This window comes from Semicossyphus pulcher, unplaced genomic scaffold (genome assembly GCF_022749685.1).
Source record: "Semicossyphus pulcher isolate SPU_LCO1_2020_fin unplaced genomic scaffold, fSemPul1.0.p SCAF_6, whole genome shotgun sequence".
NCBI lineage: Eukaryota > Metazoa > Chordata > Actinopteri > Labriformes > Labridae > Semicossyphus > Semicossyphus pulcher.
Genome location: NW_027211737.1, coordinates 33,407,501 through 33,434,414, shown reverse-complemented (window position 1 = coordinate 33,434,414; position 26,914 = coordinate 33,407,501). Strand labels below are relative to the sequence as shown.

The 26,914-nt window shown below is 46.9% G+C and overlaps 2 protein-coding genes across 4 annotated transcripts in view; both read left to right on the top strand.

The window, feature by feature from the left end:
- Window positions 1-23,454, top strand: part of fras1 (Fraser extracellular matrix complex subunit 1) — a 122,403-nt gene extending 98,949 nt beyond the window's left edge. Inside the window, exons 47-73 of the mRNA XM_069683220.1 lie at window positions 20-144; window positions 1,605-1,745; window positions 3,881-4,108; window positions 5,847-5,960; window positions 6,531-6,681; window positions 9,163-9,322; window positions 9,428-9,596; window positions 9,805-10,051; window positions 10,291-10,635; window positions 11,609-11,769; window positions 12,016-12,163; window positions 12,250-12,455; window positions 12,556-12,712; window positions 12,895-13,095; window positions 13,185-13,372; window positions 14,582-14,857; window positions 15,659-15,891; window positions 16,074-16,234; window positions 16,438-16,652; window positions 17,133-17,283; window positions 17,557-17,664; window positions 17,790-17,949; window positions 18,297-18,413; window positions 18,511-18,677; window positions 19,479-19,684; window positions 22,119-22,265; window positions 22,813-23,454. Coding sequence (XP_069539321.1) covers window positions 20-144; window positions 1,605-1,745; window positions 3,881-4,108; window positions 5,847-5,960; window positions 6,531-6,681; window positions 9,163-9,322; window positions 9,428-9,596; window positions 9,805-10,051; window positions 10,291-10,635; window positions 11,609-11,769; window positions 12,016-12,163; window positions 12,250-12,455; window positions 12,556-12,712; window positions 12,895-13,095; window positions 13,185-13,372; window positions 14,582-14,857; window positions 15,659-15,891; window positions 16,074-16,234; window positions 16,438-16,652; window positions 17,133-17,283; window positions 17,557-17,664; window positions 17,790-17,949; window positions 18,297-18,413; window positions 18,511-18,677; window positions 19,479-19,684; window positions 22,119-22,265; window positions 22,813-23,388 — 5,258 coding nt within the window. The 3' untranslated portion in view covers window positions 23,389-23,454. The remainder of the gene's footprint in view (window positions 1-19; window positions 145-1,604; window positions 1,746-3,880; window positions 4,109-5,846; window positions 5,961-6,530; window positions 6,682-9,162; window positions 9,323-9,427; window positions 9,597-9,804; window positions 10,052-10,290; window positions 10,636-11,608; window positions 11,770-12,015; window positions 12,164-12,249; window positions 12,456-12,555; window positions 12,713-12,894; window positions 13,096-13,184; window positions 13,373-14,581; window positions 14,858-15,658; window positions 15,892-16,073; window positions 16,235-16,437; window positions 16,653-17,132; window positions 17,284-17,556; window positions 17,665-17,789; window positions 17,950-18,296; window positions 18,414-18,510; window positions 18,678-19,478; window positions 19,685-22,118; window positions 22,266-22,812) is intronic.
- A 2,176-nt stretch (window positions 23,455-25,630) lies between these two features.
- The window catches only part of anxa3a (annexin A3a), a 7,876-nt gene continuing 6,592 nt past the window's right edge, over window positions 25,631-26,914 (top strand). For all 3 annotated transcript variants that reach the window (XM_069683358.1, XM_069683357.1, XM_069683359.1), the window contains exons 1-4: window positions 25,631-25,694; window positions 26,303-26,336; window positions 26,415-26,462; window positions 26,629-26,716. In XM_069683358.1, coding sequence (XP_069539459.1) covers window positions 26,322-26,336; window positions 26,415-26,462; window positions 26,629-26,716 — 151 coding nt within the window. In that variant the 5' untranslated portion in view covers window positions 25,631-25,694; window positions 26,303-26,321. The remainder of the gene's footprint in view (window positions 25,695-26,302; window positions 26,337-26,414; window positions 26,463-26,628; window positions 26,717-26,914) is intronic.

Genomic DNA, 26,914 nt, shown 5'->3' with positions numbered 1-26,914 from the left:
CCTCCTTCTCCTCTCACAGGTACCAGGATCAGCTCGTTCACTCAGGCTGACCTGGCGTCACGCAGCGTTCAGTACGTCCACACCACTGAAGAAGAGAAGCACGCTGATCAGTTCTCCTTCATCGTGTCAGACGGGACAAACGAGGTGAGAGAGGGTCAACACTGTGAGGAACAAAGAGCTTTAAATACCTTTAAGGGTCTGTGTTGTTCAGCAGTTCACCCAATAAAAACACCCGACACCATCCTGTGAAAACATCAGATCTGTCTTTGACTGTCAAAATTAAAATAAATGAATGTCATTGATCAGCCGGCCTCTTCAGGTCTCAATGCCACTTTGAGCTGTTTACAGTGGAAATAAAAGAGGACCCAGTGAGGCTCCCTTGCGAACACCTCTAGAGTTCATTAGCACCTACAGCTCTTCAAGGAGTCGTGCTGTCATGTTGAACTCAGACTGTACTAAAGAGAGCTGTGTTCATGTTCACAGAATACAACAGTGATACTCTTCACACATCACATAATTAAGACTTTAGCAGCAGACAGCTGTGTTAGAGAGGCAGACGGGCTGAACGTGATCAGAGTTTAAGCACATTTAAACAATAACAGACCCCTCTGGCTCTGCTGTGTCTCTCAGTCCTCATCATAATGAATCAAAGACATGTTTGTCCTCCACATTAAAAGCTGTCACACTGCTTTGTCTTTAGTTCTTTGTTCATACACAAAGCGTTTTATTCTGAAAAACCCTCAAACAAAACTTTGTGAAAGGTTCAGTGAGAGTTTGTGACCCAGAGCGCAGTAATTGCCTTCAATATAAAGACGAAAAGATTCAATAACACAGCTTAAAAGTGGAGATACCCCCCCGCTTAGGTCCCCTCATGCATAACTGTGCTGCTTAATCCAGACTAATGAGGGCCGTGAGGACCTGAGTAAACATGTGAAGGGGTGGTTTGGCCTTCACGGCCGGCTGGCTGCAATGTGGAAGCTTTGTGTTCACTGTGGTGGTTTGTGTTTGTCAAAAGGTCTGAGGCTTTTATTTTGTTAACTGCAGCTTCCACTGCATACCAATGATCCTGTGTTCTTCATTAAAGTTCAGTTTCTGCTTGCTGAAGTGAAACAGCAGAATATTTACTCAGCGTGGGGAGGCGGGAGTGTTCAGGGTCAAAGCAGCACACACTCTGCAGGACCTGTTGTTGGGGTTTTAAAGATGTTATCTGCTTTCATTGCTTCTTTCAGTTAATCCAATGAGCTTCTGGGACGGGTCACACTGTTCAAGCCTTTAGAAAACAGTGTCCTACATTTCCCTCGGGATCAATAAAGTATCCATCCATCCATTCATCCATTCATCCATTCATCCATCCATCTATCTATCCATCCATCTATCTATCTATCCAATCTATCCAATCTATCCATCCATATTGTTTCCTAATGAGTAAAGTGAGAAATGGAAGAAGAGGCAGAAGTTGCACATCAACATTTAAATAAATTAATATACTCCTCTGTGTGTGTGTGTGTGTGTGTGTGTGTGTGTGTGTGCGTGTGTGCGTGCGTGCGTGCGTGTGTGCGTATGTGTGTGTGTGTGCGTGCATGTACGTGCGTGTGTATCTCCAGGTTGCTCAGACGTTCTACATCACCATCAGACCTGTGGACGACTCGCTGCCTCTACTGCAGGTTCCTGGGATGAGGGTCCAGGAGGGAGTGAGGAAGACCATCACCGAGTTTGAGCTGAAGGCCACTGATGCTGACACGGAGGTACGGCACACGCCCTCTAAACCCTGTCACTGCCGCCCTGCAGTACCTTCACGGCCCAACAGGGGGCAGTGTCCACACTCTGGGAATCACTCTTATAGCAATCTTGGATCCCATCGGCTATAGTCTGAGGTGCCGGGGCGGTAAGCGATAATCGACTTCCCGTCAAGACTTCCTTTCCCGCGTGCTGCTTGTTACAGAAAGAGAAACCTCTTGTGAGGTACTTGTTATTAACGGGTCTGACCTGAACATCATGATGCAGATTTGTTAGAAGTAAAAATTGAAGCTTTGTAAGGTCTGTCCTCAAGAGAAGAAGAAAACTTTTAAAATGAGAAGTTTGTTGAACGGAGGTAGGATCGATCTGATGCATTTGAGGAAGTCGGGAAATCTGACCAACTGAATGGCTTTCATGACACAGCGTCAAGGGAATTCATCTCAAGTTAAATTTTAGATCTAGAACAGGTTGTTAGCTGTTAGCTGTTAGCATGCAGATGTGTTTATATGCATCAGAAGCTAAATCGTCATCAGATCACGCTGATGGGAGCTCTGATGTCATTACAGCGGATTACGTTTTTGTACATATATATATGTATACTCACATATTTATTATTATTTATATATATATATATATATATATATATATTTATTCATTCTATATCTATTGGCTCAAATTCAGTGCTCTTTTGCAAAACCAATACAATACAGCCAGGTCCAATATGCTCCATGATCCGCCATTGCAATGTCGCAACTCTCTCTCTCTACGGCTGTGAAAGTACCGTCAGTCAGCCAGTCAGTCAGCCAGTCAGTCAGTCAGTCAGTCGGCCAGCCAGTAAGTCAGCCAGCCAGTCAGTCAGTCAGCCAGTCAGTCAGTCAGCCAGCCAGCCAGTCAGTCAGTCAGCCAGCCAGTCAGTCAGCCAGGGGGCGTGTGCCTCTTTTGCTGGCGTTCTGTCTGACACTATAGTTCCATTATAGTAGAAGTGACATGTAATGTCAGCTCGAGGCCCTGTGTTATTTGAGCCGTTAAAAGAACACAGATGAGACCCAAAGTGATGATGTCATTTGGGAACTTTCTAATATGCTCGTCATGCTATTTGCGATGCACGCGACTGATATTGAAATGCTACTGTCACACTTGTGTTACGCTTCTCGCAACATCATTAAGCAGCTCATCACCATCGTATTAGCTGGCTAGCCAGCTAGCTTATATGCTAACCTGTCGTGTTTTATCCTTGGAGAGGTCTGGCTGTCTGTTAGGAGGTCATTGGCAAGGACTGAAGTGTTCCCTCCCTCGCACGACACTGTTTTATAGAACTTTAGTATATAGTTGTTGATAAGTCAGCAGGTTCATCATCAGCATCGGCTCTTTAGGCAAAGTAGTCCCACCGGAGACTTCGGCAGCTCGTTATGTTCACCAGTACAGGGCGCGGAGGATGACTCGCTGTTGTTGTTGTTGATAGTGGACATGTTGAGGCATTGCCTCTCTCTCAGTCGAAGCTGAGGCTAATGCTGCATAAACGTGGATGAATGACAGGCGTCTACCTCACCATAAACAGTCTGACTTGCATACCTTGCTAATACTGCCACCTAGTGGATGCAGGTAATAGTATTTTATCGTCTCATGCCAGAACATGCAACTCTCTGTCACTTACACATTTGACCTACAACAAGTACCGAACCGTTTCAAAAAAGTATCTAACATTCGATATACCGTGCAACACTACTACCTCCTAAAGATTCTGCTGCCCTACTGCTGGCCTCTTTATTACTATTTCTAAGCGCCTTCATCTTTTAGAGCAGGTGACCGGCTCCAAACGGCTCCAAAGAGAAAACGATGGGAAAATGGTATTTAGTCAGTGCAACAGATCTCTTATGATTAATGTCTGCATCACGTGCAATTACTCACTTGAATGATGCTGTTTTTTTTGCCTTCATTGATCACTCCATGAACTCGTGTTTTTCTTTTTGTTATTTTTTCTGTATGTCTAATACCTGTTGTCATTGCACTATATCAAAATAAAACAACAAACATTAAAAATGTATAATTTCTCATATCAAAGACAATGAACAGACAAACACACACTGATAAATTAAGTCCACATGTGAACTCTCTCCTTGTTTATTCTCTGAACTCTGCTCAGGCCGACTCCATCGTGTTCACCATCGTTCAGCCTCCTCGTCACGGCAGCATCGAGCGCACGAATAACGGGCAGCACTTCCGTCAGACGAGCAGCTTCAGCATGGACGACGTCTACCAGAACCGCATCAGCTACAACCACGACGGCTCCAACTCCCTGAAGGACCGCTTCACCTTCAGCGTGAGCGACAGAGCCAACCTGCTGTTCATGGTGGAGGAGGCCGGCAAGGAGGTAACAGCATGTGTGTGTGTGTGTGTGTGTGTGTGTGTGTGTGTGTGTGTGTGTGTGTGTGTGTGTGTGTGTGTGTGTGTGTGTGTGTGTGTGTGTGTGTGTGTGTGTGTGTATGTGTGTGTGTGAGGTGACATTTTAATCACAGCAGGAAGACTAAATATGCAGTTAGATTAGTGTGTGGTGTGTGTGTGTGTGTGAGTGAGTGTGTGTGAGGCCGCTTCCTGACATTTTTATTACAGTTAGATGATTGAATTAGCAGAGCTGGGCACAGATGGTTGCACCTGTGTGTGTGTGTGTGTGTGTGTGTGTGTGTGTGTGTGTGTACACTGTGACCTTTTTATGACAGAGAGGTGAATCAGCAGTTTGTGTGTGTTCTTGTTCCTCTATCTTTGTGAGGACATAGTTATGGCCCTGCTCTGTAAAGGGAGGTCATTAAAGTGTGGACTCTTCAGCTGTGTCCCAATTCAGGGGCTGCATCCTTTAAAGGACGTATTTGAAGGCTGATTGCGTGGACCGTCATGAATCAGTTTTCACATCAGTGTTAAACCGACTGGACGTCCGTTCATGTTACATACACATGCTAAATCATGTTATGCTAAACATGTGTTCTGTTGAACCAGAACACAGACGACCGAGATGTTTGAACTAGCTAACTAGCCTAGCAGCCATGTCACATGTTTCTGTGCTCCGATTGGTTGACCTGTCTGCTGATCAAACATAAAGTGAGAGGTTAGTTTGGTGATGGCAGGCTGGAAACGAGAGGACGTTCACGCTGAGAGTGTTCTCATCATTTTGCCTCCAGTAAGGTAAAAGAAGATCCTCACAGGTGTAGAGCTACACGCACCTGTATAAGAGTGTGTGTGTGTGTGTGTGTGTGTCTTTATGAACGAGCTTTAGAGTGAATCGACTCGTCTGCTGGTCAATTTATCCGTCGCTCTCAGCCGTCCTCCTCCAGCTGTCACTGCAAACAGTCCCTGTGATTACATTGACTGACAACAGACAGGTGTTAATATCACACACACACACACACACACACACACACACACACACACACACACACACACACTCCTCAGGCCTGTGTTATAAGAGGGCGCTGTGTGGAGCTGCTGGTTATTTCATATGAAATAGTCTGTTTGGACGAGTGCTTCCTTTAAATATCACCTGAACGTTCACCTGAGCAGCGTCTGTAAGGTGACTCATTCCGTGTCCCCCACCTGATCTGATCGAGTCTGACAGCTCGAAGAGGTAAATCAGTAACGTAATAACCTGCAGGGTGAGTGACACTTGTGTTCATCAGGGATTTACCTGCACATTATTTAAAGTAAGTAGACATCTTTCTGTCTGTCCAACGGACTCGTCATCTCCTGTCAGACAAAGAGCAGAAAATCTTCACATTTAAGATGCTGGAAGAAGAACACTTAAATAAATAAAGTAATATGTGATCGATTCTCCTCTGATCGATTCATCGTTGCCTATGAACACAAAGCTGTCCTAACCTCACTGTGAGGTGTGTGTGAGTATCAGAGACACTCTCGTTTGAATAAAATATTTAATTAAAATATAATCTGAGAGAAACATGTTTAAAAGCAGGGCCAGTTAAAGTCTCTGCACGGTAAGCGTAATGTGTGAATGCAGACGTTTTGTTGGGGATTACAAAGGTTTAAAGGGTTTAATCCTCTCTCTTCGGTCTCTCTCCTCCTCCAGCCTGTAAAATGTGTTTAATGTATCTTTGTTCCAGATCGTGACGGCTGCTCCTCAGAAGTTTAAGATCGATATTCTGCCTGTCGATGACGGCACGCCCAGAATCGTCACCAACCTGGGTCTGCAGTGGCTCGAGTACATGGACAACAAGGTACCGCACACACTGTGGTCACTGTGTCACTGAGAGACATCAGCAGAGGTTTCACTGGAGACTTTACAGAGAGAACACTGGTATGAGCATCAGAGCGTCTGCATGATCAGCTGATTGTCCTCCAGTAAATACAAAGACATATAACAAACACAGCTCTGTGTCTCTGACTGAGCTCTCTGTTCACAGTGTGTGACTCACCTGCTCCCCCTGCTGGTTTAAACACATAACACAGACACTGCTTTCTGTGGCAGACACTTTAAACCTCACTGTGTCCACGAGTCTGAGCTGTGTTTGACCCACAGAAGCTAAATGTTTGATCACTGAGGGAGATGATCACACCGAACCTGCTTCTAACAGCTGGACAGAAACAACCTATATATAAATATATTTACATGCTACACATACATATATTTATTTTACTGTCATGATAATTATTCAGATCAGCTGCAGCAGAACTAAAGATACAGACTCTTTCTCTCATCAGTGTCAGTTCACCTCATAACCCTTTACACTGTACACACTGTCTGAGGTGTGAGGAGCACACAGGTAAATGTTGTGTTTGTCCATCAGGCGACCAACCTGATCAGTAAGAAGGAGCTGCTGACGATGGACCCCGACACAGATGACAATCAGCTGGTTTATGAGGTCACTACCGAACCAAAACACGGATACCTGGAGAGCAAAGTGACACCTGGAAACCCTGTCAGCACCTTCACTCAAGGTACACACAGGGTACACGTCTGTAAACACCTCCACACAGGGTACTCACCTGTAAACACCTCCACACAGGGTACTCAACTGTAAACGCCTCCACACAGGGTACTCAACTGTAAACACCTCCACACAGGGTACTCAACTGTAAACGCCTCCACACAGGGTACTCAACTGTAAACGCCTCCACACAGGGTACTCAACTGTAAACACCTCCACACAGGGTACTCACCTGTAAACACCTCCACACAGGGTACTCAACTGTAAACGCCTCCACACAGGGTACTCAACTGTAAACACCTCCACACAGGGTACTCACCTGTAAACACCTCCACACAGGGTACTCAACTGTAAACGCCTCCACACAGGGTACTCACCTGTAAACACCTCCACACAGGGTACTCACCTGTAAACGCCTCCACACAGGGTACTCACCTGTAAACGCCTCCACACAGGGTACTCACCTGTAAACACCTCCACACAGGGTACTCACCTGTAAACACCTCCACACAGGGTACTCAACTGTAAACACCTCCACACAGGGTACTCAACTGTAAACGCCTCCACACAGGGTACTCACCTGTAAACACCTCCACACAGGGTACTCACCTGTAAACGCCTCCACACAGGGTACTCACCTGTAAACGCCTCCACACAGGGTACTCAACTGTAAACGCCTCCACACAGGGTACTCAACTGTAAACACCTCCACACAGGGTACTCAACTGTAAACGCCTCCACACAGGGTACTCACCTGTAAACGCCTCCACACAGGGTACTCAACTGTAAACACCTCCACACAGGGTACTCGCCTGTAAACGCCTCCACACAGGGTACTCAACTGTAAACACCTCCACACAGGGTAGTCAACTGTAAACACCTCCACACAGGGTACTCAACTGTAAACGTCTCCACACAGGGTACTCAACTGTAAACACCTCCACACAGGGTACTCACCTGTAAACACCTCCACACAGGGTACTCACCTGTAAACACCTCCACACAGGGTACTCAACTGTAAACACCTCCACACAGGGTACTCAACTGTAAACACCTCCACACAGGGTACTCACCTGTAAACGCCTCCACACAGGGTACTCAACTGTAAACGCCTCCACACAGGGTACTCACCTGTAAACGCCTCCACACAGGGTACTCAACTGTAAACGCCTCCACACAGGGTACTCACCTGTAAACGCCTCCACACAGGGTACTCAACTGTAAACGCCTCCACACAGGGTACTCAACTGTAAACACCTCCACACAGGGTACTCAACTGTAAACGCCTCCACACAGGGTACTCAACTGTAAACACCTCCACACAGGGTACTCACCTGTAAACGCCTCCACACAGGGTACTCACCTGTAAACGCCTCCACACAGGGTACTCACCTGTGGGACTATACTACATATTTAACATGTTTCCACAGTGAGGATGAGGATGGTTGAGTTTGTGCTTAAGCCCAGTCCTACCTGTCCAGTTTTTGTCTTTACCTGACCTCAGGTGTGTCCAAGGCTCCTGAGCAGCATTAGTTGTGTCTCTCCTCTCGCTTCTTCCTCACGTTCAGCGTTTAATCTAGGTCTGAGTGAGCCTCATCTCCTCGTCTCCTTGTCTCCCCGTCTCCTCGCGCTCCTGCTCTCCTCCTCCGGGCTGCATTGTCTCCTCATGCTCCTGCTCTCCTCCTCCGGGCTGCATCGTCTCCTCATGCTCCTGCTCTTCTCCTAATGGGCTGCATCGCCTTCTCTTGCTCCTGCTCTCCTCCTCCAGGCTGCATCGTGTCCTTGTGCTCCTGCTCTCCTCCTCCGGGCTGCATCGTCTCCTCGTGCTCCTGCTCTCCTCCTCCGGGCTGCAGAGGGATGATGGGTGTTGATCCTGCAGGCTGAGGCTGGGATCAGTCGAGCTATTTGATGTGTCGATTCTCAGCCTGTAAAACACGTTTTTAATGATGATAAATATCCAATAAGTGAAATCAGCGCTCGCCCTGAGAGACGGATTAACACTGCAGACTGTCTGTCAACATTCTCCTGGATATTAAACCAACATGTCTGAGCCTCGTTTCATCATCTCTGCAGCATCCTCTTTATCACTGAGGATTTCCTTCTTCATCCTCTGGAAGGTCGAGACGAGCCCACGATGACTTTCATCTTCTTCTCTGAAGTGTGGGAAAAAAGCCAGAGGCTGCAGATTATCAAGTCATTAATTCACTGGAAAAATATAATTCACAAAGATTTCATTAGTAAGATGTGATCCCTGTAGGGCATCTCTCTGGTCCCTCTCACAGGAAGGTCAGAGCGACCTGACGGGTAAAGATCAGAGCGACAGGTCTGAGAGGAGGAGTGATTACACCTGTTTGTCCTGATAACTGCTGAAACATTTAATTTTCTTTCTGCAACGAACTGATGTCCAACAGCAGGCTGTTTCCTCGTCTTACACACAACATCTGACCGGTAGAAACAATAACTGATCATTAACACTGTGACCTCCTTCCAGCTGATGTGAACCTGGGTCTGATCCGCTACGTGCTGCATCAGGACAACCTTCAGGAAACCAGCGACCTCTTCAAGTTCCTGGTCAAAGACAGCAAACCCAACGTGGTGAGCGACAACGTCTTCCACATCCAGTGGTCGCTCATCAGCTTCCAGCACAAAAGGTCTGAATCACATTTCACTGAAGCAGCTTCTGTCTCCTGACTCTACGTTACATGTACATGTTATTAATGAAGTATTTCACTGTCTGTCCTCCCTAATGATCACAGCTACAACGTGAGTGAGAAGGCGGGCACGGTGGCGGTGACGGTGAAGCGAACAGGAAACCTGAACCAGTATGCCATCGTTCTGTGTCGCACCGAGCCGGGCAGCGCCGCCTCCAGCAGCAGCACGGGGTCACAGCCGGGACAGCAGGACTACGTGGAGTACGCCGGACAGGTGACGGTTTATATAACATTTTATTTAGATGATAGGATGATAAGCAAACATGTCAGCTCCTCTTCTGCCTCTTTGATGACACAATCTAACTGTGATATCTGATGATAGGACTTCCAGCGAAGTGATCCGTTGACTGACTCATCTCCTGTGCTCTGGTGCTCATACATTGACCGTCTGCTGTACCATATCTTGTCCCATTGATCCTCAGGTCCAGTTTGACGAGCGTGAGGACACGAAGGTGTGCACCATTGTCATTAACGATGATAAGGTGTTTGAGGGGACCGAGAGCTTCCAGGTGGAGCTCAGCATGCCCGTATATGCGCTGCTGGGAGGAAACACACGCGCCGTCGTCAACATCAACGACACCGAGGATGAACCCACGCTGCAGTTTGATAAGAAGACGTTCCACGTCAACGAGAGCACCGGATTCATCCACGCGCCCATCCACAGGAAAGGTACAGAGCAGGTGTTTCTAACATCCCTGATAACAAACAGACTGCCCCTCATGTTTCTTTGTTTTCAACACGTCTGTGGGCCATGGACCTCTGCAGTGACTGATGTGCTTTGACTTTTGTTCCCCTTTATACATTTGCAGCATTTAAAGATTGAATTATAACATTTCTGTAAAACGTCGTTCACAAAGCTTTATTTATGTCTCAGTAGAAACACTTCTCCCTCTCCTGCCCCCCCCCAGGTGATCCCTCCAGCACGGTGTCGGCTCTCTGCTACACGGTGGGGAAGTCGGCTCAGGGCAGCAGCCTCTCTGCTCTGGAGTCCGGCTCCGACTACAAAAGCCGCGGCATGACAGCCGACAGCCGCGTCATCTTTGGCCCCGGCGTCAGCATGACCACCTGCGACGTCAAGCTCATCGACGATAGCGAGTACGAGCTGTCCGAGGAGTTCGAGCTGGTGCTGTCCGACGCCTCCGACAACGCCCGCATGGGCGACATGACGGTGGCCAAGGTGGTCATTGACGGCCCCAATGATGCATCGACTGTGTCTCTGGGGAACGCCACCTTCACCTTCAGTGAAGACGCAGGTAGGAGGCAGACTGGATCTACTTCCTGTGTTTCTATAGATTCACAGATTTTCTATAAAAGCAAGAGAAGTCCTCTGAAAGACAAAGTCTCTGTCTGTCTGCGGAGGATTTAATGAAGCCCTGAGGGAAATTAGCAGGTTTCCAAACAGAGTAACAAACGGTCTTCAGAAGGAGGAGTTTATAATGATTGCAGCTTCATTTAGATCCTGCAGAGTCTCTGTGGAGCCAAACATCCCACACGTCTTTAAAGTGACCCCACATGTATCACCTGCACCCTGCTAACATGTACAGTTAGAGTCTTTACAGGCGCTCACAGAGCAGAGAGCGTGCAGCAGGACCGAGTCACTTTATGAATGAGCAGCCTGCTTTACACTTACATAGTGATATATATCATTCTTTGGAATCAGTTGTAGCAGCGTCTGCACCTCAGAGCTAAAGACAGATATCACTAGCTGTAGATGCTGTATGCTAACAGACTCCTGCTATAAATACACCCCCCTCCCTCATGTCTCTGCAGCCTCTCCTCTCCTCATCACACACAGCATCGATCAGCAGGATGATCACAGCTGAAGGTCACTCAATGTTACAGAGACCTGCTGTCTTCAGTCTGGAGTGAGGAGCTGAAGGTGTGATTGTTGTAGCATAAACACTGAGCGTCTCTAGACTTACAGACGGAGGTGTCAAACATGTGTACAGACTAAAGACAAAGATGTTCTTCTGTGAGAATAAGAACACTGACTGTGGAGGTAAAACGGAGACATGTCTTTGATTGAGTAAAAGAAGTAAAGGACATGCAGACGGGTGAAACAGGTAAAGGTGTTGACCTGGTGGAGAGGGAAAGGAGAAACAGAGTCTGAGAAGAGTCTGTAAGTTTAGAGGCTTCACAAGGACCCCTCTGATCACGTCTTTGTCCTGTTTCCTCTACAGTTGAACATAAATCCTGATTCTCTCGACATTTACCTCCACACTCCAGGCACCATAGAGATCCCTGTGCTGCGTCACGGCAGCGACCTGACCTCTGTGACCTCTGTGTGGTGTGCCACCCGACCCTCTGACCCTCCCTCAGCCAGCCCGGGGGTCGACTACATCCCCAGCTCCAAGAAGGTGGAGTTCAAACCGGGGAAGACCGAGGAGGTACGGACGGGAGCGTCTCCACCACAGCACAGACACGTAGAGTCCTGTTAGAAGATGTCTGCAGTCTGACACACTGTCAATCATTCATGGAGCCCATCTCAGGACACCAGCTGATTGAATATGAGCCCACTCGTCATTGATGGAGCTGCTCAAATAACTAATAATTCTTATCAGTCAGAAAATAACTACAGACAGGATGTCCTGCCTCCACACCTGTAACACACCTTTCTGCCCTCCTCTCCACAGTCCTGCAGTCTGACCATCATGGACGACATCCAGAACCCGTCCATCGAAGGCTCCGAGTCCTTCGTGGTCTTCCTCAGTTCTCCTCAGGGGGCCGTCCTCCAGGAGCCGTACGAGGCCAGCGTGGTCATCAGCGACACCTTCCAGGACAGTACGTACACACGGAGGACTTAAACTTTCATTTAAGATCAAACGCAGTCACAATCAGAGCCTCACAGCCGTCACCCTCTCTCTCAGTTCCAAGCATGCAGTTTGAGAAGAGCACCTACACGGTGAAGGAGAAAGATGGCGTCCTCCACCTGCCCATCGCCCGCTCAGGTGACCTGTCCTTCAAGTCGTCAGTCAGGTGCTTCACTCGCACCATGTCAGCCATGGTGATGGATGACTTCGAGGAGAGGAGGAATGCCGATGAGTCCAGAGTCACGTTTGTGAAAGGAGAGAAGGTGGAGATCTGTCCTGACTGATATGTACCTGTACATGATGTCTGTACCTGTGCATCACCTGTTTGTTCCTGTGACCATCAAATGTTCTCTGTGTTTCCAGGTGAAGAACTGCAGCATCCACATCAATGATGACTCCGTGTTTGAGCCTGAGGAGGAGTTTCAGGTGCATCTTGGGACGCCACTGAGTGACCACTGGAGCGGAGCCATGGTGGGAGCCAATGACATCGTCACCATCAGCATCACTAATGATGAAGATGGTGAGCAGAGGAAGACACACAGCTCAGAGTGGACTGTTACTATACTGTACTGAATTAGTTTGAACTCTTTGTAGCAGATTAACAACAACTGAGTGTCTGTTTAATCCTTATATACGGTAAAGAAGTTACAGTAACCAGCAGAGGGCAGCACTGTGACCTTTGACCCTCTCCTCTTCCTGCAGCTCCCACCATTGAGTTCGAGCAGCCGTCCTTCCAGGTGCGAGAGCCTCCAGGTCCCGACGGTATCGAGGTTCTGAACATCAAGGTAATCCGCCGCGGAGATCTGGACCGGACCTCCAAGATCCGCTGCAGCACCCGGGACGGATCGGCCCAGTCTGGAGTGGACTACAACCCCAGAAGCCGCGTGCTGAAGTTTACCCCCGGTCAGAGCTCATGTCTACGGTGTGGCAAACAGGTGACATCTTTGTTCTGCTGCAGTGAGGTAACAGCCTCTCTCTGCTTCGCTCTGCAGGCATGGACCACATCCTGTTTAAGGTGGAGATTCTGTCCAATGAGGACAGAGAGTGGCACGAGTCCTTCTCATTGGTTCTCGGGCCTGACGACCCCGTGGAGGCGGTGCTCGGGGAGATCACCACAGCAACAGTGACCATCTTGGACCAGGAGGCTTCAGGCAGCCTCATCCTGCCAGCCACGCCCATCGTAAGAAACACTCTATTATATATAGTATCTATTATACTATTTGACAGGAACAGTTCAGATAAGTCTGTGAGTTATCCTGAAAAGCTTTCCATCTGAAGCCTCTGAAAAGGAGAAAGTTAAACGTACCAACTTAAAAGAGAGATTAAAAACATGTCAAATGAAATTAAAGTAAAAGCAGTGGAAATACACAGAAACAACCAGAGCTGCAGCACAGACACACTGACAGACCATTTTAATGACTCAACAACAACCAGTAAATCAACAAATAGGCTTAATAGGCACAATAATAATGTAATCGTCACATTGTAATGGTCACAATAATAATGTAATGGTCACAATAATAATGTAATGGTCACATTGTAATCGTCACAATAATGTCTGAACATCCAGATTGAAGGCCTGAGAAGAATAACTGTGACATAACAACAGAACAAACTGTCGGTTTAAAGTTTCCATGAATAAAAGTGAATCTGAATCTTTACATGAAGCTCTCTGTGAGTCTGTGATGATCCGTCTCTCGCAGCCTGAGATCATGAGAGCTGGCTCACTTTCTGTTGTGTCCCAGTTCTCTTTCACAATATGCAGATTACACTTCTTTGTCCTCTAGAAGTGAGACAGTCGACTGCTGTTGTTCCTCTGCTTCTTATTATGATGTGAGTATGGAGAGCCGGAGGAGCCATGTGGTGAAACAGCTCCGAGACAGTGGACTGTATCTAAATACAGAAACACTCCTCTCCTCCTCCTCCTCCTCCTCCTCCTCCTGTTGTATCTAACCGTGTTGTTACAGATCGGTCAGCAGGCAGTGTGAGCTTCTGTCTGTTTCAGCCACACTGAGAGTTTTAACATGTTTTCAAACCCTGCAGCTACAGACCACAAACACTGCTCCTCCTCCTCCTCCTCCTCCTGCAGAATCACTCCTCTCCTCTCATACATATTCATGAAGTTGATACCAGCAGCAGGAGCTCAGCAGCAGCCTCCCTCAGGCGTGTTTACAGGCTGTTGTGTTTCTGATGCATTATTTACCCTGACGCTCTAACACAAAGCGTCAGCTGACTGTGTGTTTACATGTGAGATTATGTTCCTGTGAGGACGTCAGCAGAACACGTCTCTCACAGAGTCTGTCCTCCTCACCTGAAGCATCACGAGACAAAAACACTGAATTAAATAGTAATACATTGTTCTAATCTTCCTCCTCCTCCTCCTCCTCAGGTGGTCTCCCTGGCTGACTACGACCAGGTGCAGGAGGTGAACCGTGAGGGCAGTAAGAAGTCTCCCTCCCCTGGTTACCCCCTGGTATGTGTCACCCCCTGTGACCCTCACTACCCCAAGTACTCAGTGATGAAGGAGCGCTGCGAGGAGGCCGGCATCAACCAGACTCAGCTCCACTTCTCCTGGGAGGTGGCAGCTCCCACCGACACCAACGGGGCCCGCTCCCCCTTTGAGACGGTCACAGACTCCACGCCGTACACCAGCGTCAACCACATGGTGAGATTCACACAGCGATGTGAGTGATGACAGTGTGATGACGTCAGCATCACAGCCTCTGAGCTCATCACGTCATTTCAGTACTTCACACAGGAACACAGATAGTCAGGTCAGTGGAGCACGGGGTGAGTGATAAGATAAGATAAGATACTTTAATGATCCCCAGAGGGGCAATTCGGTTGTTGCAACAGCACAAAGACAAGGAGCAAGAAGGCAAGTACGAAGGGAAATAGGAATAGAGACACATTAAATACAATTAAATAAGAGGTTTATACAACTGGTATACAAAAGTGACATAAGTGACAACCTAAAGTGACATGGTGTGGGGTAAAGTGACATATATGGGTAATGGCAGCAACATTTAGCATATGAAATGGTACAGTATAAAGTCTGAAATATTGCAGTATAAATAAAGTCATCACGTTTCATGCAGTGAAATAAAAAGTGTCAAATAAATACAGTGTGTTACTTACAGTATATAAATGTATATGATGCAGTATGATATGAATATTACAGCAGAAACTCTCCTCTTCTCCTCTTCCCTCTCCTCCTCCCTCTCTCCTCCTCTCTTCCCTCTCCTCCCTCTCCTCTGTCCCTCTCCTCTCTCCCTCTCCTCCTCCCTCTCCTCCTCCCTCTCTCCTCCTCTCCTCCCTCTCTCCCTCTCCTCCTCCCTCTCTCCTCCTCCTCCCTCTCCTCTGTCCCTCTCCTCCCTCTTCTCCTCCCTCTCTCCTCCTCTCCTCCCTCTCATCTGTCCCTCTCCTCCCTCTCCTCCTCCCTCTCTCCTCCTCTCTTCCCTCTCAGGTCCTGGACAGTATTTATTTCAGCCGTCGTTTCCACGTGCGCTGTGTGGCTCAGGCCCGGGATAAAGCGGGTCACCTGGGGACGCCGCTGAGGAGCAATATCGCCACCATCGGTACCGACGGCTCCATCTGCCACACGCCTGTTACCACGGGAACCGCCCGAGGCTTCCAGGCCCAGTCCTTCATCGCCACGCTCAAATACCTGGATGTCAAGCACAAGGAGCACCCCAACAGGTGAGCAGGACGGAGAACACGACATGTAGAGAGGAGCTGTGCAGAGTGTTCGACAGGTACCGAGTTTACAGAGAACGTCCAGAAGCAGAGAGACAATAAGACAGAGACAGAGAGGATGTGTCTTTAGAGTGACTGCAGATCCCAGTGATTCGCTCATGTTTTTTTTTTTTGTCCGTGTTCAGAATCCACATCTCGGTGCAGATCCCCCACCAGGACGGGATGCTCCCCCTGGTGTCCACCATGCCGCTGCACAACCTGCACTTCCTGCTGTCAGAGTCCATCTACAGGCAGCAGCACGTCTGCTCCAACCTGGTGGCCGTCAGAGACCTGCAGGGGCTGTCCGGTCCGTCACACACACACGCACACGCACGCACACACGCACACGCACACACGCACACACACGCACACGCACACGCACACGCACACGCACACGCACACGCACACGCACACGCACGCACACGCACACGCACACAGACACACACACACACATATACTGGTGTTCTGGTGTTTGGATGTATTTGGGCTGACAGAACCGTTCCTCCTCAGAGTCGGGCTTCCTGGACGATGTGTCCTTCGACAGCATCTCTCTGGGTCCTGGTTTCGATCGTCCGTACCAGTTCAACCCAAACGTGCGTGAGGGGCGGAGCCTCCAGTTCTACAAACACCTCAACCTGAAGAGCTGCATCTGGACCTTCGACGCATACTACGACATGACGGAGCTCATCGACGTCTGCGGGGGCTCCGTCACCGCTGATTTCCAGGTGGGAGGTCTTTGTGTGGCTCTGCAACAAAACTCCAGAACAGAGTCTCTGATTTTATTTTTCCCTCAGTGAAAGGTGATAGAAAATCCACAAATCTGATTCTTTGCAGTTTTGTTGTGATGAAAAGTGATTGTTGTGTTCAGGTTGAAAAAAGAAAAATGAGCCTTCACTCCTCCCGGTCAAACTTTTCCTCAAACTGTTGATTCTCTGGTTTAAATCATCCAGACGCTCCGAAGTCATGAAAACATGAAATCTAAAATAAATACAATAAAAAATAAAATCTTCTTACTTTTCAGGGCTTCATTAATAATAATTAAGGATGAAACGTTCTTCGTGGAAACACAGAGAAGTTGTGTATTCTTATCAGTGACTGAAAACCATCAGGGAAATATGCTGACAGAAATAAACCCTGATGTGACCCTGTGAGGGCCCCAGCCCGCAGGTTGAGAACCATTATGTCATGGTTCTGTTGTGTTTCAGGTCCGGGACTCGGCTCAGTCCTTCCTGACGGTGCAGGTTCCTCTCTACGTGTCCTACATCTACGTGACGGCTCCGCGGGGCTGGGCCTCTCTGGAGCATCACACCGAGATGGAGTTCTCCTTCTTCTACGACACCGTACTGTGGAGGACAGGTCAGGACGAACTACAACTCCCAGCATGCATTTCACCATAACTTCATTTAACCAAAAACAAAGAGTCTGAACCGAGAGATTCAGAGACGTTTCACTGAACAGTCGAAGGATTTCTACTGTCTGTTTACTCTTCTCTCTGTGTTATAAAATATCAGACGGTGAGAAGATATTTCATTTCCATGTGGACATTCATCAGATCTGTGTTTGCAAACATCATGTGAAATAATCACTATCAGTGACCTCTGACCTCTGACCTGTGTTTCCTGTCTGCAGGGATCCAGACTGACAGCGTCCTCTCAGCCCGGCTGCAGATCATCAGGATCTACATCAGAGACGACGGACGGCTGGTGATCGAGTTCAAGACACACGCCAAGTTCAGAGGTCAGTTCATCACGTGCGAGTTCAGAGAAGACCGAACTTCTGTAGTTTGATGATAAAGAGTCTGATGGTTACTAAAAGAAATAAACTCACAGATATTGAATGTTGTAAATGTTTCGCTCCTGCAGGTCAGTTTGTCCCTGAACACCACACCCTGCCGGGTCATAAATCCCACCTGATGGCTCCTGATCACCTGGGAGGCATCGAGTTTGACATCCAGCTGCTGTGGAGCGCGCAGACCTTCGACTCTCCGTATCAGCTGTGGAGGGCGACCAGCTCCTACAGCAGGTCAGCCTGTCCCCACACACACGTGTTCTATTACACTGACATGCAGGAGGTTCTATGACTGCATCTTTGAGAAACACAGAAGTTGTCTGATGTAGTAGTATAGTAAATAATAGTAGGGTTAGGGTGAGCTCCAGCTCCTCCAGCTCAGGACGCAGTCATCAGTCACATTTCAAGTTCATTAGTCAGTTTGATGTCCAGTTCTCTGGAAGTCCTTCAGTGATGTGTTTGAAGGTTTTTAATATGTGCTCTTTATGATTTTGTCAGATCGACGCCCTGATTGTTCAGTGTGTCCTCTGTAATAATAATAATAATAATAGTACTCATGTGTCTGTGTTAAACGTCCACAGGAAGGATTACTCTGGAGAGTACACAGTGTTCCTCATCCCCTGCACCGTGCAGCCCACTCAGCCCTGGATCGACCCCGGAGACAAACCTCTGTCCTGCACCGCTCACGCTCCAGAGAAGTACGTCCAGCCTCAGACCTCTTAGTCTGACATATTCAAAGGAGCCAGGTGCATTCTGGGACAGCAGGTCACTCAACCTGTCCTGTTTCTCCGTCAGGTTTCTGGTGCCTATCGCCTTCCAGCAGACGAACCGTCCTGTTCCTGTGGTTTACTCTCTGAACACGGAGTTCCAGCTGTGTAACAACGAGAAGGTGTTCGTGATGGACCCAGCCACCGCCGACGTCTCCATGTCTGAGATGGACTACAAAGGGGCTTTCTCCATGGGTACGAGGGCCTGAGGAGGGGGGCAGCTTCAGCTTCTCATCATACTCACCGTCCATGTCCTCTCAGGGCCCGATCAGACAGAACGTGTTTTAGCAGCTGGGGGCTTTTCTGTCACTGTTTACAATGAGAAGCTTTTTGCGATCTGTTTTTGCGCTGCAGAGCGCGTCACGTTTTTGAGGAAACGCTTTGAGCGCCTCACGTTTTTGAGGAAACGCTCTGAGCGCCTCACGTTTTTGAGGAAACGCTCTGAGCGCCTCACGTTTTTGAGGAAACGCCCGACGTCATGGCCGTTTTTTCTGACTGTCCAATCGGATGAAGGGAGAGGCGGGCCTTCTGTCAGTTTACAATATAACGGTTAGGTTAATGACAGCTATGATTCGGTGGTTGTCGTTATAACAGTAGAAAAAAAGGCGCGGCGAGCTGCTCTTAGGCTGTAGGCTTCAACAAAAAAAGCTTTGCAGTGCACCTCACGTTTTACAGCCTGCAAAACGCGCTCTGTCTGATCCGGCCCTTATTCTTATTCTGTTTCTGAATGATGGAAATGTGCAGATTCGTTTAATATCCCACATGTGAATCATATATCTTCAATCATGCACAGAGGGAGTAATGTGCTTCTTATAATCTGTAATGAAACTTTTTTAAGTATATTTTCGGTGTGTGATCTGTATTTATTTCATGTTGTTATGAGTTACTAAGAAGCTCTAACTGAAGCACCAGGACCTGATTATTAAGCTAAAGTTTCTCTGCAGCACATAAACATGTCACACTAAAGAGCCCGTGTCCCTGTGCTGCCCCCTGCAGGTCAGACTCTGTTTGGCCGGGTGTTGTGGAATCCGGAGCAGAACCTGAACGCAGCGTACAAGCTGCAGCTGGAGAAGGTGTACCTGTGCACGGGCAGAGACGGATACGTGCCCTTCTTTGACCCCACGGGGACGCTGTATAACGAGGGGCCTCAGTACGGCTGCATCCAACCCAACAAGCACCTGAAACACCGCTTCCTGCTGCTGGTACACATGTTTCCTCTTGTCTTTAGTCTGTGGAGCAGCCTTAAAGAGAGCTGTTTAAAATGCATTATGTCTGCCGGAGAGTAAACAGCATCACCAAGGTCCTTATTAAATATTAAACGCCAACACATTTAAGATTCAGGCTGTGTCTGAAAACCTGAATCTGAGGCTCTGTGAAATACGGGCTGAAACAGTATAATATATATTATATAATACACATGTATATGATATAATATAATATATTATACTACAGTGCTTGTTATAAATAAATGGAAATAATGAATATTAGCATTCATTCAATCAGAAACACACACTGTACATGTGCTGCTCTCTTTAAAGCCCCTGGATACTCGGCCCGAAATATCAAATATGCATATCTGATATCAGAGCTGAGGTGTCATAAATCATCCACAAAAATCTGAGTGAAGATAAATGTTCAGAACCACGAGAAACTCTTCTTGAAAAACAGCTCATTAGGCTGTTCAGACCATTTCTCAGGACTGTGTAGGCGTGGCAGATCCCGTGTTGATTGACACCTGCCGGGCTCCACCTGTCCGCGTTCTCATGGCAACTGTCAACGCAACAATGGCGCATGGGAAAGCAGTGTTTCCTCTAGCACTTTCAGCAGCAGGGTAGAGGGTTTGTTGTACCACCCAGGTATGTGCACATGTGCACATCATATCAAAACTATTGCTGTTAGGTGATTAAAAAATGAATCTAATTAATTACACTAATACATTACATTATCACATGTAGACTGACCCTCTTTATCGATGGTTATTTCTTCGTTCCACACTTTAATTGTTCTCTCTTCTTCACCTCATTAAGTTTTAATGCACAAACTACTTTAATCTGATCACTTTGCTTCAGTCCCCCAACACACCTGCACCTGTGCTCTCTGCACCGCTGCTGGCCCCGCCCCCTCTTTCTGTCTGTCTCTCTGTCTGCTGTGTTGACTGTCTTCATCAGCAGTCTGTTTCATGAAGTCACAAAAGTTACATATCTTCTCTCGCAATTCAGTTCTCACAGCACGTGAGCCGCGTGCGCACGAGGGACGTTATTAACACATAACTCTTTTGCCGTTAGAAGTAAACTGGTCCCGCTGTTGTTTATTTGGTTGCCAATACTTCGCGCATTCACTGTTTCAGTGCTCTTCCTCAATGAGGAGAGGATGGACGATCGTTGATTTGAACCTGAAATCTCCAAAGAGTCGTTTAACTACGACTTCTGAAGCAGCGGCTGCAACAATTCACTACATGTATGTGGCGGAAACACTGCTGCTTCTCCAAGTCCGCCGCATTTACAACATAAAAGAATGACACGCTGTCATCTCAAATGGTGGATGTGCACCGGGACAGCACACACAGGCATGATGGGAAAAAGGTGATCGTTAGGTAACTGCAGCAGGTATGTGCAGAGATGTTCAGGGTATGTGGACAGGAGTTAGCTCAGACTCAGAGAGGAAGATTGATCAAGCCGAGAAGTGTTATTACACCTGTGAGGGCGGGACAACTGCGGTTGATTGTTTCAAGGAAATTTATGACGTGATAAATATCAAACATAACCACGCCCAGTTTAACCCCAGTGTCAGGGAAGTAACAAAGAAGGAATGGCAATAACTCGAGTTGGGATTAAAACTAATTTCGAAAACTTTTAAGATGCTTACTAGGATGTACATAAGGAAGGACACTAGGAAGTACCTAAATTACACAGTTAGAAGGATTTTGTGGATTTGGGTTTACAGGGGCTCTACAGACTCATTGTTCTCCCTCCCTTCTGCTCAGCTCCACTGTCTCAGTTTTTACTGTTAAAAACATTTGCTGTTTGTTTTTCATAGTAAAAGCTTTAACCTACACGAAGCCTTTTAATGTGAAACAGGAACAGTAGATGGGTTAGGTTAGTTATTACAAGTTAAGGACACAGTGATACAAGATAAACAGAAGTGGAAGTATAACAATACAAACAGGTGAGTTCTACCTGCGGGCCTGTCTCCAGTAAAGCCTGGTTTCTCTTTAGGTAAGCATCTCGTCCACCATTAAAGGGTTAGGGTTAGGGTTAGTATACAGGCACGCACACACGCACGCACGCACGCACACACGCACACACGCACGCACACACGCATGCACACAGATCTTCCTGTTTTAACCGGCTGAACCAGTCTGAGCAGCCTCACCTGTTGGTGGATATATCTCTGAGGCATTCAAAGTCTGTGGGATATGTAAACGCTGGTTGTGGTGACCGTACCCTGTTGAGGAGCAGAGACTCTGTGAGCAGCTGTTGACAGTATGATGCAGTCACATCTGTCAGCTGTCATAATAATGATCGTTTCTCTTCATTAGTCTGGATCTTAACGTGTTCATCGCTCCCGTCAGATGAACTAAATCAATCTTTGTCCCTCAGAAACATAAAGTTTCCTGTCGTCCTGTTTCCTCTGCAGGATCGTAAGCAGCCCGACGTCTGTGACAAGTTCTTCCATGACGTTCCCTTCGAGGCACATTTAGCCTCAGACGTCCCCGAGCTGCAGGCCGTGACCAGCATGCCAGGCGTCGACGGCTTCACCATGAAGGTGGATGCTCTCTACAAGGTGTGTGAACCAGGTCCACTAGCTCTGTCTCCGGAGCTACAGCTACATCATGCTACAGGGTGGAGGAGGTCAGATAGTTGATCACTGAGTGATTTCATGGATGTAGCTTTAAACATTTGCCTCCTGATTATAGCTTCCAATAGATAGATTATAATGTATTGTATTATTATATATTGAACAGATTCATATTTCTGTGGTTATAAAGCAACGAGTCCTTATCGTGTGACGTCGACTTCAGTACATTTTAGCCCTATTGTTCCTTAAATCACTTCTCACAAGCCTACATGAGCTTCCTCCAGTCAGAGACAGAACACTGTCAGATGAGAGTGAATAACATAGGTTGCATTGTGGTTAATGTAGGCCCCAGGTTTTCTCTGCTTCCCTGAGCTGTCTAGTCTGGGAGCCCCATGAAGCATCCAATTCTGTTACTCCTGATTAAAGGACAGTTTGATGCATGAAGCCATTAAAGGAAATAAAAGTGAAATATATTAGGCTGCAGGTTCGTTCAGTACAGTCACTAACCTCTGCTGTGTCTGGTGATTGACAGGTGGAGGCGGGGCATCAGTGGTACCTGCAGGTGATTTATGTGATCAGTCCTGAATCACGGTCGAGCCCCAGGATTCAGCGCTCGGTGACCTACGAGCTGAGCCGCTCCAAACGCGACCTGGTGGATCGCAGCGGGCGTCTGACACTTGACGAGTCTCTGATCTACGACAACGAGGGCGACCAGGTGAAGAACGGTACCAACATGAAGTCTCTGCGCCTGGAGGCGGGGCCAGCTGCGTCCTTCAACGCCCACGTGGGCAGCTCTGTGGGCGGGGGCGTGGCCGCCGTCACCCTGCTGGTCCTGGTGCTGCTAGCTTCCTGCTTCCTGTTGCGCCGCTGCCGCCGGGCGGCCATGAAGAAGAGCAAGAAGGCAGAGAAACCGTACGAGGAGTATCCGCTCAACACCAAGGTGGAGGTGTGCATGGACAAGTGTGTGGAGAAGAACTTCAGCTCCAAACACTGCACTGTCAGGAACATCAACATCCTCAACCGCAACCAGGAGCCCCGCGCCAAGGTCAAGCAGGTCAACCTGGAAGTCAAACTGCACAACAACCTCAACGACGGCACCGAGGTCTAAACACTGAGGACAGGAGAGGACAGGAGAGGACAGGAGGGGAGAGGAGTAGAGGAGAGGAGTAGAGGAGAGGAGGAGGAGAGGAGAGGAGGAGGAGGAGTGGAGGAGGAGAGGAGGAGAGGAGGAGAGGAGGAGGAGGAGGAGGAGGAGGAGGAGGAGAAACATTTTAAATTTAAAAAAAGGTATTTTCTAGAAGAGAGAGAGTGATCTAAAACGAGATGTTTGTATTTTTTTACCACTTTGAAAAAGGGAAACATGCAGAGAGCTACGCAGAGTTTAATCAGTTAGCAGCTGGGATACCTCAGGAACCACACACACACACACACACACACACACACACACACACACACACACACACACACACACAAACACACACAAACACACACACATACACATACATCTGAAAGTGTTCATTTCATCATGTTAAATATTTGCGTCCTCTGCGGCACCTGACAGGTGACAGGTAGCTCAGACACTGCTGATCCTGCTGCACTGAGTCGTTTCACTGTATTAACGTTACTACTGTAGAGAGTGAGTCTGTGTAGACATCCTCCTGTCCACCTGACAGGTAGCTCAGACAGGTGGCAGGTGGTCCTCCTGTCCATCATTCTTTAATGTTTGTGAAGATAGTTTCACTGTGGGGTGATGTCTACACGAGCTGCCTCTGCCTGTTGGAGAGTGTGTGTTAGTGTTACACACACCCGGTGAGCTGCGGAGGCTGACTGAGTGTAAACATGAACAACCTGAATGAAACCTGTTCAAGTGCAATTATGCCCTGACTGTAGTTCACCTTCCTCATGAGCAGGATCTTTATTTTACGCAGAGACGTTTACTGTCACGTTGAACAAACATTTACCTGTTTTAGTTTAAACACGTGTATTTGTGTGATTTCCTCTGACAGTATGAAGTGCCACGCAGTATTTCATGACTTCAAGATAAATCATCCAAAGTGTTTCCTGTTCCAGGAGTGAGAAGTGATTTCACTGTTTGGACATGATGACTGATGCTTTAGCCTTACTGCTGTTCTAATGAAATAATCACTTTTTAATGATGTATTTTATATTAAACGTGTCCACCTGCCTTCGTTCTGCCCAAAGACACAGAATCTCTTTTGTATTTAGCCTCACACCTTTATTTCTCACGTACGTATTCTTGTGTAATCATCACAGTATGTTTTATGTTACCCTCAGCTACTGATGTTCAACTGTATTTTTTAAGTGTGTGACACTGGTTAGAGAGCACTGTGACATGTCTGATCCCACTTCCTGTTTTCTTTGTAATGTGTGCCTATCAAACGACGCGGGAACAGGAACGATGGGAATAATATATTTTTGGTGCTATCATTCTGTGGAAAATATCTACGATGCTACATGATGCCTGTATCTGGTGCCTTTTTTACTAATTAAAATGTGGAAACACAACATGGTCCCGTGTTTAGTGTCCAGTCATTATTCTCTTCACTTTAAGGTCCCATGTTGAAGTTATTGGTGACCCTGGATGAGTCTGGATGATTAAGCCGATGTCATTCAGTCCAATGGATAATATTTTAATTAGTTAATAAGCTAGCATCATAAAGTGATAAATAATGTTGTCTGCTCTGCATGGGACCTTTCATTTTAAAGGGGATTCTTCAATCAGTTTTATTTTTGTGTGAAACAGCATGAACACTTACATCCTCTATGAAATAAAGGACTGAGTCTACGACAGTCATGCTAGCAGCATGGTGAGGGTTTGTTAGGAGCTAAATGCTAACACTAGCATGGCAATGGCTGCATGCTTACATTGGCAATGCTAGCATGCTGATGTTGAACAGATGTAATGTTTGATATGTCCACAATACTTGTGTAGCACTAATTAGCATGCATTAGCACTAACATTTGCTAATAATTGAATTTCCCTTGGGGATTGATAAAGTCTTCTTCTTGTGCATCAGGGGTCAGGGAATCAGTGACAGTTAAAACAATCCATCATGAGGGGGACATGGATGTCACGACATGTCATGGCAGTCCATCCAACAGGTGTTTAAGTAATTTCACTTTGGATCAGCCAGCGTGGCTTGTATATCTGCTAAAACAATTGTCACTTGAATCTGATGTAAACATTTTTAAGCACATTTGCATTACATGAAGAATGATGCTTTTTCCTAATAGTTTCAGGGGCTGGCTTTCTCAATGTATCAAATGTACGCGCGGTCCCTGAAGGCAGCAGATGCCCGCGCAGAGTGGGTGTGGTCAGATGACTCTCGAGGTAGATTTCCACACGGATTCCAGGTGTGGCGGAACAAGTTTCCGGTTCAGACAGAAATCCAGGTGAGTTTGACGCGTTTTCTTTAAATCTTTCACTTTATTGTCTTTAATGCGCGTTCATGTCGTGATTCACTGTGTGTGACGTCAGAAACAGATTATTTATAGAAACAGATTCACTGATTTAATTTATCATCATTTATCATTTAACCCTGCGGTACATTTTGACAGACGCTCAACATCACTGTGACTCCACTGTGACATCATGGATCATATATCCTGTAAAAAGATCACAGTGATCGTGCAAACCTTGACTGAATGATTGATGCAGTATTTTTTATTATTGATAAGATCTTAAAATGTCTGCAGCTCGGTTACACACACAGGAATCTGTGAAAATAAGCAGTGAAGTGAATCTGGGGACAATATAACAAAAACATCTGTCAAGAAACTTGGATCAAATAAGATAGAAAATAAAAATATTAAAGATAAATAAATACAATTATGATTAAATTAAATATGCCAAAAAGAGGTGCACAGTAAAGACAGTAAATCAAAATAAAAACCAGACAATGTAGGAACACTTATTTCTGCTGTTTTCTGAAGGAGGTTTGGTGAGGAAAATAAAATCAGAATTATAAAGAGAGCCTGAATATAAATGTATTTATTTACAGTGAAACCCCGGTTATCATCATGACATCTTTATGGGTGAGTAAAGTTGTGTTCTTTTATTTTATGTCATTTATTTGACTGATGATGAATTTAAAACCAAACCGTGTTCTGCAGGAAGAGCTGGACGACCTTGTGAATAAACCTTCATCCTTCTCAATAAAAGTAGGTCAGACTCAAACTCCACACCGATTCCAGCCTTCACTGTCCTTATCATCGATCCATCCATCCATCCATCCATTATCTACTGTCTTTATTATCCATCAACAGCTCTTTCGTCTCTTTATTATCATTTAACTAATAAAACACACACACACACTGTGTTCTTCAGAGCGGAGAGAGAGGAACGATCAAACCCAAAGCACACTTTGATGCAGGAGACGATGCTGTGGCTCTGAGGAAGGCCATCGAAGGACTGGGTACAAACGCGCGCGCACACACACACACACACACACACACACACATATATCTTCCCAGCACACACACGTGAACAGTTCCCTATGATATCTCTGAAGCTAAATTACAGTCAGTTCTTGTGGTGTTTTAAGATGAACTAAGTATGCCGACATCTTTCAGATGCTAATATGCTAAATGTAAAGTTGTCATCAAAATCATAC